Consider the following 13,592-nt stretch of genomic DNA (forward strand, 5'->3'; position numbering starts at 1 on the left):
TATTATAACATTTATATAAATATATATTAAAACATGAACATAAATATTTTTTGTTTTGAAAATAATTTGATATATATTATAATTTTTTAAATAATAATCTTATAAAAAAAAATATAAAATTTTACATTAACTATCTTATTTTAATCTAGTGAAAATTTTTTTCAGAATTTTTATATAAATTATTAGAACACTTTTTGAAAAAAATACTAAAAAAAGTCTTCGTAAAATTCTTTATATCTACAAAACATTTAAAATTTTTTATTCAATAATTTCTGAAAAAATTTCTTTTCCAGCTTTTATAAGATTTCATTAAAAATTTTAGAATGCACAATCTAATCAAGGCTGCGTTCGGAAATATCACTCGAGTACCCCTGAGTATCGTGTTACCCTTCTTTAACATTGAATGAACAACAAGGATAAGATGATACTCGGGGAAACCTGGGTGATATTTCCGAACGCAGCCCAAATATGATTAATAGTTAATTAATGCTCTTTAAATTTTTTAGAGTATTCTGGACTTTGATTTTATAAAAAGCTGAAAGTATGAAAATATAGAATTCTGCATTATCAACAGCCGATAATAATGCTATCTGTAAATCACATTGTAAAAAAATTTTTTTAATTATATTAATAAATTTCTATTACATTTTTTTTCTCTATTAAAAAAAAAGCAATGAAATAATAATTGGAACACTTCTATACACCCATTACGTTCAGGTTCGAATTGTCTTCTCTCTCTCTCTCTCTCTCTCTCTTTTTCTCTCACTTGCTCTCTTTCTCTCTCTCTTCTCTCTCTCTGACTAGAATCACGAGCGATGCAAGTTATATGTTTTGAGTGCTGTTCGTCGCAGTTTCGAACGAATTTTCTGATAATTAAGTATGCGATCATCGTTACGCTGAGATAAACCACAATCAATTCCGAGACGTTATCTGGAGTGTCGAGCGCAAGGCAGAGAAGGAATAGAAAAGAGCAGCGATTCTTTCCTGACGAGAGCGAGTCCGTGAAATTGTAACCCTCATTGGTTTTTTTCTCTTGCATAGACTGCATCTTTTGCTTATGATTTTTGATGATATTAATAATAGCAATCGTATATATTACTAATTTAAAATTTATTTGTCTCATCAGAAAAATGTTATTAATATGTGTTTCATTAGTTAACCCTGCTGGGCTAACTGGGTTTGATGTCTATTTGACTCAAAATGTAATCTATTTTTTTTTATTAATATTTTATTTAAAAACTTCTTTTGTGATGTTTAATGACTTCGTCTGTTAATAAAGGATTTTCTGTAACAATTTTATTTTTTGGAACTTATTAATCATATTGACTCAAACAATATAATATTATAGTATATTTAGACAGACTACTTTTGTAACACAATTTATTGGCACAATATTGGCCCAATATATTTTCAATAATTGACCAATGTTTCGCCAATAAGTTGCTCCTCAGTCAACAATTTTAAGCTATTGAATTATTGTATTACTCTTGAAATAAGATTGAATATGTTAACATTTTATTTATTTAATTGACATTTTACTTAGTTTTATTAATTGAGTTTATAGACTGATTTCTTGATTTTATTGTTTTTTGTAGAAAATGGAGGACGAACGCTTAATTAGCAAGGACACGAAGACAAATGAGAATACTAAGGCTAAACATAAGGAAACTTTAGGCTTGACCACTACAGTAGCCTTAGATACTCTGCATCGTGATGTTAGACGTGTCCTACAGGAGTATGAAGAGGATCACAGAAAAAACAAGTAGTGTCTTATACAGCAATTGTGATTATTTGGAGCAAATATATGAATTTTTATGACATTATACATGGATGGTTTGATAAATCTAATAAATCTTTGTGAGATAGTGCCACAATCTTTCATAAAGATTTATCAGACTTATTAAACCACTTATGTACTTACATCCTGACAGTTTGTTTATATTTAGAAAATATAGAGCTTGGCTTAAGGACACTTTGCATCATCGCAGCCAATATACAACGCTCTGCTGGACCTCTGCAATCGCGCTGTTGATCAATGCTGTTATTCTCATCATTGCGTTTTTTACGCTTAATGAAACATGGTGAGTGGGAATGTACATTTATTCTATTTTTTTATTTTTGGGTCAATAAGGGCTTCATAAATAAGTAAAGTATTGTTGCAGGTATTCAACACTGCCATACGAAGGACTGATAGTCTGTTGTTTAGTAGTATTGAATTTTATCTTAGTGGTATCGGATAATAAATTACGACATGAAGAAATTCCTCATAGAGTAAAAATTCTTCTAGATGAACTCAATGGTATGTGTTTAAATAAAGATCGCTGTCTCTGTAATATTTATTTTGTATCAAAAGTGAAATTATACATTTTGTAGAATAGTCTAAATATAAGTATATAAAATCTAAACACAGGATGCGAGATTTCTTGTTGGATTGCTTGTGATTTAGTAAATTTCTATAATTACACTATACAGAATGAGAAATTTCTAGTAATTCACTAAATCACAATTCAACAGGAAAAAAGGAGCATGTGTTTAATATTGCAGTTCCTATGTAAATCCTATATAATTATTATACAGGAGTTTGTTATTTATGAATTAATATATTCCTATACAATTATTTTTTACACAATATTTAGTTTCTATATAAATCTTATATAAATTACTATTTTCAATATTTGTCTCTTATATCACCTAGAACTGCTATAACTTTAATTTTGTTCTACTTTTTGTTTTGCAAATTATCTCTCGTCTCTCTTTAAATTTCTTAGCTAACAATTTAATAGTTATTTCGATTTTATATGTAAACTTGAACAGCCTCACCTTTTGAGATATTTTTTCTTTCTTATTTTTAACATATTTTTTTTATTGTTTTGTTATTTTTATTTCAATAAAATCATTACTAATATTAAATCTTGCAATGTTATGTTTCAAAATTGCAGTTGCGCGTTCCACGTGTCAATGGAGATCGGAGAACTATCCACATTTGTGCAGTCCGCAATCCCCTTGTTTGACCTTGCAGTGGACATATCGTGACGGTGAAGTAGTCAACTTGCCGTGGGCCTTATTAGTGGCCAGTGACATCATCGTGATGAAGCCAGGCCAGCAAGCACCTGGATATTGTGTGCCGTATGATGTACGTGACTTGAATTCTTTCCAACATAAATCTCACAGATGTTCAGCTTTCAAGATATCGAATATACAGAGATTTTACTGAAATAGTTAATCAAACTATTCACAGAAGCAAGTTTCTTTTAGCTTATTAAACTTTCAGGATTCAGAAGCGCCTGTTTTACACGCAAGGGAGACTTACAGTGCGCCGGTACACAGTGCAAACGAAATCTTCTCCACGCCGCAGTCCCGCATACCTCTCAAAAGTAAAATTTACAAACTCCAGGAAACACCATACTTGGTGAATCTGCGAATGGCACTTGATCAAGCTCTCGATCGACCGGTCACTTATTACAATCGCAAGCGTCATTTACTGATGATCTGCTGCATTGAGCACTTGACCTATCCGATACTCGTGATCGTTATCCTCGTGGTCAATTTGCTCCGTTATCTATATTTGACAGACTACTTTGGCACCGGCCACTGGAGCGAGATGTTTCTGTTACAACCTATTGCTGTGAGTCTTCCGTTGCTACCGTTGGTGTTTCCCGCCTGCTGGATATTCCTCAATTCCTTCGGCATGGCTCGCTTCAAAACGCTGTTCAAGCTATATCTGTCTGCAAAAAAGCTCCAGGTTAGTATTGATTTAGAAATTAATTATTTACAAATTAAAAGATATTAATATAATTATAGCTCTATTTGAAGAAATTAATATTTTGTATATATTTATGGAATTGTAATCAAAATTTTATACATTTATACATCTCGCACATACAGAAGTACATTACTTTAGTCCAAATGTTATAATATATTTTATATCTATAGTTTTTAAAACATGGTTATAAAAAATAATAAGGAATGTATGTAATATAATATACATTCATGTAGGTTTTTGTAATTTTTATGAATTAAAAATTATGATTAATTACAAAATGTGTGTATTTTATAATTTGTTCTACAATAACTGATTTATGATTTTTATGAATTTAGTTTGTAGATCCTTTTGAAGACGCGGATATTAATGGTCCCAGTCATCCGGACATAGTGTACAACTGGCTGGAACTTAAAGAATATTTCTTCGATATTCTTTTTGGCAACGAGCACATGATGTCACGATCGGCGAGCATTCTTCACGTTCTGGGCTCTGTAACCGTGAGTATCGTAGCACAAATTGATTAAATTAAATAATCAAGTAATAATAATTATCAATTATATAACACTATAACATCAATTATATAACACTAACATTATATAACACTATATATTACATATTTTTGTAGGCGTTGTGCTGCGTAGATAAGAAGGGACTTCTCTCATGGCCTAATCCTACAGCGGAGAAAGTATTTTTCCTACGTAACGCCAATATTTTGTCGCCGAGCTCGAGGTAGTCATCTTATAGTCGCGGACCCAGTTGGGGATATAAGAATCCGAGTATCTAAAAATCCAAGAATTTGTGAATTTGCCCCCTGAGATGAAGGAATTTAACGTAACTTAAATTTGTGAAATCATTCGGTGGAATCGTATCGACGCGATTACAGTCCCGTTTATTTTGCAGTACCGGCAGCGTGGACAAGACGACTGACAAGAACCAGGAGTCTGAGGAGACCAAGGTGAACTCCAACAGAACGTCTTACGTACAGCATGGTAAGGAAGGATGGGAGACAACGAAAGCTGAGTGCCCAACGTAACGACGTCCGATACTTCGCAGATATGTCGCACTCCACCGCCGAGGTCCTGGATCTCACCCACGATCACGCCCTGCCGTTCCGACTGCAGTTCGATGACCACTCGTGGCGGCAACATCTGAATTCGCTGAAGCCGCTCGGTCTGGCGATCCTTCTCAACACGTGCAACATGGATACGCAGGAGCACTACACACAATTTTGTTGCCATGTTACTTGCGAGGCTCTCTACAATGAGAACTTGGTTCCGGTGACGAACAGACGGTACGTTGTCCTTGATTTTTTATTTTTTCTTATAGGATTAATTGCGAGTTCTCTGCAAGATTTGTTATTGGAAATCAAATGTATTTAGCAGATGTCTGTGCGAATTGGCGAAGCAGATCGGTTTTCAGGATCAAGCGCAGAAAATCTTCCAACTGGAGCAGCAACTATGTACATTTAGACATGTAGTAAGTATTGATAATTTATCACATGTAAAAATTTGGGAAAATGTTTTTTTAGAATCAATTAACTCTTTATTTGCAATCTGAGTCCTTTTTTTCACAAGTGAAAGTTTACTATCAAATTTTTTTCTCATTTTTGTTCAAGTTTCAATTTGAATTAAAAAATTATTTGTATATAATGTAATAAAGATATTTTTTAAAGAATAATTTTGAATTTTTTCATATTTTTTTTTTAAAGTTTAGAACAGAAAAAAGCTTAGATTGAGCAAAACAGAGCTAGATTTGTAAATGGAGAAAATAAAAATATTTGCAGTTGGAAGAGTTAATTCATAATAAGATTATTTTTTGCCAAAACTTCGGAAATTGATCGCATGTTTTAGCAATTACTGTTAAACTGAAGTTTGAATAATTTCCTATAATCAGCTGTGTTGTTAAACTATTTCTTACAATTAGAAGATTCACCATTCTAAAAAAATATTATTTGGAGACAAATAATTTTTTTATTACAAAAAGCTTACACAAAACCATCGATTAGAAAGGTAAACTAAAACGGTTTTTTAACAGCAACCGGAGATGGTCAGACGGGACATAAAGTTCGCGCGTTCACTGAGCATTGCGACAAAGCTGAAGTTCCCGTTTCCTCACATGGTCGCCGTGGTCGTAAAAGAGCGCAGCGGTGGTGGTCTACAATTATTGACACAAGGAACGGCCGACATAATTCTGGACTCGTGCATCGAGTACTGGGATGGTCACGATCTCTGCCCTCTTTCCGCATCAGATAGGTTGGATTTTTGTTCCATCAATCTCTTAAATAGAAAACTATTGTGTATCTTAAAAGTGGAAATTACAAAAATAAAAATATTAAAAAAATTCACTAAGTATTAATCAATGAATTTAAATCATAAATGTTATAAATATTAATTATAAAAATTAATGTATTCTCTTATTTTTGTAATTTTTTTTACTTCGTTTTAAGATATATTAAATCTCTGAATTATTTTAATGTAAGATGTTTTTAAAATATTTGGTGTGTAAAATTTAATTGTTACTGATCTTGATAATTCTTCTTTTGCAGGAAAAAGGTACAAGACTTCTACCAGAGAACGAGCTTGACCTCGTATTGTACCGCATTCGCCTATCGACCGCTGACGCGCGCTATTAGCAACAACATGTCCGAGATATATCTGGAGCTACCAGCGGATAGCAAACACTTGTACACACCCCATAGGAGTCCAACTCCTTTACCGTGGGACTTCAGAAACGTTCTCGATCCCAGAGTACGAGGAATACTAGGGCAGTTTCATTCAACAGGTTAAACATAGTCATTATAATTTGACGGATGTTTTTGATTAATTTAATTTTATTTGCTATCTTTAATTTAATTTTTGCTTTCTTTTCAGATTCCTTACTGTGTAACGAAAATAAGGATGACGATGTGAACGATATTGAAGGCTGCTTCGAGGTGCAATGCAATCAAGTCTTCATCGGAATGGTTACTATGCAATATCAGGCACAAACCGATATGGTGCGATATTATTATGGTGGATAGTTAATTTATATACTGTTAATATAATAAATTAATATGTATATTATGACTACAGGTACAATTGATTGAGCAATTGGATAGGGCATGCATAAGATTTGTGCATTTCAGCAAGGAGAACGAACTGCGCTCGCGTGTTTTCTCAGAGAAAATGGGCTTGGAGAGTGGCTGGAATTGTCACATCTCGTTACTCAGCGAAGGGGCCAGGTATCGTTTATCATTGAAACGCGATGACATCGCCGTTTTTCTCTCAATGTCTCTTTAATTTCTTATGGGGCATATCCGCGACTTTTCTTACTGTCAGTGTCTCTGATCCGACTTTCTAAAACTTTTAAAGTGACTCTCACTTTGAAGAGTGAAATCTCACTCCTAAAGATTAAAATCTCACTCTTAAAGATTAAAAATTGAGTCACTTTTTTTTTTTAACTGGTTCAATTTTTATTCTTTAAAGAGAGAATTTGCTATAAAGAATTTAGAGAGAACATTCTCTAATGATTTTGTACTATCTTTTAATTTTTCGATAATATATTTCTTTTTACGAGAGAGAAGAAAGATAAGATTTTTTAAATAAAAGAAGGTATATTTAAGAAAGGCCGATTGAAAGAGATAATTGTAGGATCAGAGAAAAAACACGCACGTGGGAAAACTGCATGCAAATAACGACAGAATAAATCTCTTATTCTTGTTAGAGTGAGTTACCATGAGGTTCAAATGTAAAATATATCCATGTATTGCAGGAGACAGCAATGGCTGAAGAGATATCCGCATATGCCCCCGTCGTATATGTTTGTCTATACGTCTTTTTTTACTTTTGTAATTGTTGATATTGATCTGCATGTTCATCGTTGCAAGATATCTCGAGAAAGAATATTACAAAATCTAGTTTATACACACACTCGATTCGAATACAGATTAACTTAAACGTTTATTTCTTATACCGTATAAAAATCTATTTAAAAATAAAACGTTTAGACAGTCGTTATATGCAAAGATACCAACAAAAGTAATTAACATATTTAAAAAAGTATACATAAATAGAGAGATCAAACGATCTTTACAAATTCCGAAAATTGAGGAATAAATTAAATTTAAGATTGAATCTCAAACATTTCTCCGAGACATCCTGCAATATCACTAATTTTGAAGATGTTGCGATCATTTTGGCTGCAGTGTTTTAATACCTAACATGTATAACTAATATCTCTTTTTTTATTCAGGACATCGAGTCGCACACTAATAATAATTTTATTTTTATTTTATATCTCTACAATGCTTTACAATAATTTTTTCAATGATATGTTCTTCAACTAATGTGGTGCAATTTATTGCAATTGCAAGTTGACGCCCATTAAGAATTTGATTATGCGAATACACGATTACTCGCGCAAAGATTACACGATTATATGTATTGTAATTAACACACACATGACAATATCAGGTCCGAGAGTCCAGTGGGTTGGTGGGTGAGCCAGGCAGCAGCCATGTCCTCACCCACTCCCTCACCCACGGCCCAATCTCATCAGCCTAATTACTCCTGCATGGACGAGGCCAGCCACTTGCTTAATCGTGTCTTACCTCGGTATGTTACACCGATTACATGCAGAAATAGCTTTACTATATACGCTGTACAATATGAATCAGATTTCTACTTTGCTTCAGAGAAAGAAAAAATGGAAACGGCAACATAGTAATTACGGAATGCATGAGATCTGATCTAATGGAAGTCTAATTGAAGTTTATAAATGATTCAGATAGGAAGTAAATCTGAAAAAATGAAGAATTAATCGAAATATCATGAGAAGACACAAATATTAAAAATCTCATGCATTCTATGGTTAATTGATAGCAAAATATATGCAGCATGACGAGAGCATTTTCATTTATTTGTTATGGAAGCTTTATCGTGTTCGAAAGAATGAACTAATGTATTCTCTTGGCTTTTTAGCATTAATGTGCTTCTTACTATCTACCGTTATGACTAGCGAAATGTCAAGCGATTAGAGAGTGTTCATTAAGCAAGAATAATTCTCATTTTAGCACCAATCTGAACAACAGCCGAGCGATGAGCATGTCAGCGCCAAGTGCTATCAACACGGACTTCTCGACAGTGAAATTCGATGACGAAACAACCGAGTGGAACAACACAGGAACGTCGCAGGTCAAGAGCACGATGAGCCACAGGTTGCTGTAATATCTAAAAGAATAAAAAATTTCTAAATATACGCGATGCTATTTAAGATTTAATGATGCTACAGAGATAACAAACTATCGAGCAGGGAGCAGGACACGGTGAGGAGCGAGGACAGCGTTTTGGTGCAAAGCGTCGATTTGGGATCAGGCCAGGAAGCTTGGAGGTCTTTGAGCTGCCTCACCGACAGCACTGAACAAAGTGCGCCGGTCAACTTCGATCTATCGAACAGAGTAAGATATATAATTTTCTTCAGGATAAATAATAATAAACCTAATAAACGTTTATGATACAAAATGCAACACAAGGATGTTAAATTTTGGCTATTTTCAGCCACAGTGAAAGTTCCAAAATATATAAATCTGGAGACACGGTAGTGTCTCGGCGCTAAGTCAAGCGCGCGACACTGCCGTGCCTCCTTTACACGAATCTGAGAAATTCGGATTATATATTACATTAAAGGATTACTTAAGCAGAGTGTTGTGTTGTTTATCAAGAGGAAATATTAGGAAAGTTGTTTAGTAAGATATTTCAAAAATTAATTAACAAAAACTATTATTTGATATATAATTTATAATTTTGGAACATTTTTATTTTGGGTGAAACATCCTCCTTTATTTATTCTGCGTAACAGGCTAAACTACCGAGGGGCATAGACAAGATACGTCCGCATATCGAGCTGATAGATAACGTTCCTTTACTCGTGTCCCTGTTCACCGACTGCAACACCACAGTGACTCGTGAGATGTTGCATATAATGCAGGATTACGGCGAGGTAGTGTGTGTGCTTGGCTCCTCTGCCAACGCTGAGAATATGCCCATTTTCATGCAGGCTGACGCAGGGTAATTTTATAATAATCATGGCCTCACCAATTCAATTACAAAGATTCAGGCGTTTTCATAGTTGTTAGCGGTCAGGAAAATCAGAGAAAACCGGGAAAAGTCAGGGAAATTTTTATCAAGGAATTTATTAACCTAAGATAAAATTAAATTATCGTTTTAATGAGATTAGATCTCAATAAGTAATGCGCAGAACAATGCTTTTAATGTAAAATTGTTTTCAAAAAGTGATCGGGAAAAGTCAGCGAAATATTTTTTCTTTTTTTCAACTTTGAATTTCATTCAGATTTTCAGGCAAAATTCCTAAAGAATTTTGAACAAAGGATCAATCACGTAACTTTTTCCTTAGGGAAATGTGAAAAGTGAGCATTTTTTGTATGAATGTGTTAGCTTTTTCGCCCATAGCAGGTTTTAACTGACTTGGGTTGGACATTACTTACATTAATGACATTACTTGCTATTGGCTGACATACTCTACCAACAGTAGAGCATGCAACATCATTAATTCTATCTAGGTTTTAATCTGCTACGGTCGAAAACACTATGTGTATATTTTTACTTTTTACGTTTTTGCTCTAGAAAAAAGTTACATGATCGATAATGACCGGAATTAAATTTCTATAAAAATATCCATACAGAAAGAATCTAATTTCATCGATTCAACGATCTCCTTATGTCAAAGTTTTCTAAAAGCTTGTAAATCGATCGTAGAGTGGCGGTGGAACCCTTGTACCCCCAGGTGTGTCAGAAGGTGCCGGTGTTGGTGCCTACCACAGAGAGCCAAGGAATTTCTCCCGTTGATCTAAGTAGAGCGCTAAACTCTGTCGCGTGTTCACTGAGTGTGAAACGAGAGGATCCTGTGGCAATTTTTCATCTCATTATGGAGGTATGATGTACTTTTCAAGAAATTAAACGAGAAGGTAATTAACGTGAAAGTCATAAACGATAATAAACTTTTCCTTGTACTCACACAGGCTCGTCATTACATGAAGAATCTATGGAATTGCATACAATTTTGGCTGTGCTGTGTAATTACGCTCTCGTTTGTGCAAATGCTGTCGGCGTTTCTACTGCTGCCGCCGTTGTTCTCCATTGATCAAATACTCTGGCTGTGCTGCTTGATAATTCCCGTATTGTCGACATCTATGATCGCCACGCCGATAGATTCGACAATAATGCAACGCGCGACCGGGAAGAATCAATGCGTGGTCAATGGAGAGGTAAGAAAGACCGGTTTGAATTTAAATCTGCTGGATTATACTGTCGTACAAAATCTTGTAAACTATTTTTATTTGTCAATATAAAATCAACCTTCGAGAATAAAGAGGCAACACTGAAAAATGCATTATAGGTCACGCTATTCGTGCTATGGTGTTACGGCAGCAAGTTCTTGCCGACGGTGATCACGGTGATCCTCTCGCAATGCATTTCGTTCCTGACGCTTTGCCCCGTCTACGTACCACAGAACTCCAAGTGCCTGTACATATATCCGGACCCTCGAGACCAGATTTGGGGCGGCTGGGGTAGCAAGCCGATTGTCATTCTGGTCGTACAGCATTTCGCTCTCACGCTTATAGTCCTGCACTTCGGTAATTATGCACCAACGATATCTTTGTCTTATTGTTAATATACTGGTATATATTGGTGTAAAAAGTTTAATCTAGTTTGTCAAATCCTTTTATTTTTTGTAGAAAATTACTTAATTTTAATTTTTTAATTTCTCTTAATTGAAATAGTCTTTTTTTTTCGTCAAGTTCACTTTTATTTTATTTTTTTCTAATTTTTTCTCCTTAAAAAGGTTATAGTTTAATATTTTTAAATCAAGATTTAATCGGAATGGCATATCTTTTATATCAATTTATTGACATATGTGAACAATACTTAAGAATTTTATTAATATCTATCTTTTTTTTCACAGTTATGATATCTGTTAGCTTCGTGCACAGGGAATACTCAATATGGAAGAAAAATCCTATGAGTAATTGCACCTGGTTTCTTGGTGTATTTATTGTGTAAGTGAAAGCTCTAATTGAATAACAGCTTACTTAAACAAATTTGTCTTTTTAAAAAATCATTAGATTATATATTAAATTCTAAAATACATCTATCGTTATTAATGTTATTATTATAGATTGTGCGTGCAAGCGATGTTCTCTGGTATAGCGTTCCGCAAGTTTTGGAGAGAAGAGGGTAAGAAAATTGAAAACTTCCCATTACACGTGCCATTATTCTTTTTATTCTCTGTTCCGTTGACGTTTGCAATTAACGAGTTAATCAAGTGGCAAGAAATCAAGTAAGTCTAGTTCCTTCTACATACCGTCATTAACGCATTCACTACAATTTCTCCGAAATTAATATTCATATTCCTTTCTTTTTTAGAGTGAACGTTAGATATCAAAAAAGGGCACGTTTGGAATTTGGCACAAAGCTGGGAATGAATTCGCCATTTTAATTCAATTTGCAGCATCAATTTGACGTCTTCGAAATACCAAATGCGTTTTAAAAGATATACGGGTATATCGTTAAGTGTATATATTATTAGCGTGTATTATGAAAGTACTGATATTGTGGTTCAGTTGCTGCAAACTCGAGAAGTCCGAAGGGCTTGAGGATCTTTAAGAGCTTCATGCACTTACAACGCTGTATTAAATATTGCCAAATTCAATTAGAGTCGAAAAAAGCATATTTTTCTATAGCAATGTGCGTATTTATATTTTGCGACGATCGATTATCGATTGCGAATTTAAACGAGCGCCATGAACGAGTTTTCTATCTCGTTTTATCAAACTGTTTCGATAAAGCGGTTCTTTTTTGAGGATAAATTACTTACAGGAAGCCGTAAATCATTGGAGCACATTATTTCTCTCGCTCCTGATTCTATCATTCGAGATGTCCTACATAGGTATCGCTTTAAGTTACATTAAAAAAAAATTATTTTAATAGTTTAAAAATTATAGGAAGATTATTTCGTTTTTCTAGTATCCATAGTAATGCGAGCGTGCCTGAGAAGTCTGAGACATCTTGCATTTGACGATTTTACAATTAGTATTATGTAAAGTACTTATACATATGTTCCTACTGATAATTTTGATATCCTCGTTGACGTTCGATTTCGCCCGAGCTTGTAGAATCGCACAGTTAACAAATTGGGCGTTTTTAGCATTTGGACGCAACGGTAGTTATTTATTTGCCATGATCGCAGATTAGTGAGGACTTTAGCGAATTAAATGTAATTCTGCGAACTGATTATTAGATAGCCACTTCGAACTAAATTCGAGTTGTAATAGTGATAGTCTCGCTGGTACGAGACAACGCTCTGGTTGTGTGATAGTATTCGATCATATTTGAGAGAGAGGGAAGATTGCATAGGTTTCTTGATTTCCAACCGATAAAGTGGAATGTAATCCTAATCATGATTTTCAGAACAGCCAAGCTTCCACAATTAATCGAGTTCTCGCAAACTTAATTTCTTCCTTTGCACTAATTAATTTTGACTATTGATACTATACAAACATGCACGCACATACATCTTTTATTTGTTACTAGTTTTCTTTACTCTAAATTCACACAATTTTTATTCGTTGTGTAAAGTATGAGTAGAAACTGTAAAGGGAAATTATTAGATATAGATGCTGCTAAATCCAATAAATGTACACACATTTAGTAAAAACAATACAATTCTTTTTTTATATTTTCGAAAAAAATGTTTTCTTAATGTAGCATACATAAGTTATATAATTTTTAGATAGGCTCTTCATCTTGTTTAAACATTAAACATCCACTTTTTA

The 13,592-nt window shown here is 33.9% G+C and overlaps 1 protein-coding gene across 3 annotated transcripts; it reads left to right on the top strand.

Annotated features, from left to right (window-relative positions):
• Positions 1–813: 813 nt before the first annotated feature.
• On the top strand, positions 814–13,321 carry l(2)k05819 (transmembrane protein 94-like protein l(2)k05819). Of its 3 annotated transcripts, XM_018537319.1 has the most exons (26): positions 814–997; positions 1,596–1,762; positions 1,947–2,081; positions 2,163–2,299; positions 2,940–3,133; positions 3,272–3,742; positions 4,099–4,260; positions 4,389–4,492; positions 4,664–4,752; positions 4,817–5,054; positions 5,146–5,239; positions 5,798–6,015; positions 6,309–6,544; positions 6,634–6,758; positions 6,835–6,983; positions 7,514–7,561; positions 8,215–8,355; positions 8,814–8,957; positions 9,053–9,197; positions 9,599–9,807; positions 10,516–10,690; positions 10,779–11,024; positions 11,156–11,393; positions 11,723–11,816; positions 11,936–12,097; positions 12,184–13,321. In XM_018537319.1, the coding sequence occupies exons 2-26, from the start codon at positions 1,599–1,601 to the stop codon at positions 12,254–12,256; spliced, it is 4,191 nt and encodes a 1,396-aa protein (XP_018392821.1). In that variant the 5' UTR covers positions 814–997; positions 1,596–1,598; the 3' UTR covers positions 12,257–13,321. The 3 variants fall into 3 exon arrangements, with proteins under 3 accessions (XP_018392821.1, XP_018392819.1, XP_018392820.1); XM_018537317.1 differs by lacking the exons at positions 814–997; positions 1,596–1,762; positions 1,947–2,081; positions 2,163–2,299; positions 7,514–7,561 and having other exon boundaries at positions 3,012–3,133; XM_018537318.1 differs by lacking the exons at positions 814–997; positions 1,596–1,762; positions 1,947–2,081; ... (1 more) ...; positions 7,514–7,561; positions 8,215–8,355 and having other exon boundaries at positions 3,012–3,133; positions 9,032–9,197.
• Positions 13,322–13,592: the final 271 nt, after the last annotated feature.

Source organism: Cyphomyrmex costatus, unplaced genomic scaffold (assembly GCF_001594065.2).
Source record: "Cyphomyrmex costatus isolate MS0001 unplaced genomic scaffold, Ccosl1.0 scaffold17, whole genome shotgun sequence".
Classification (NCBI taxonomy): Eukaryota; Metazoa; Arthropoda; class Insecta; order Hymenoptera; family Formicidae; genus Cyphomyrmex; species Cyphomyrmex costatus.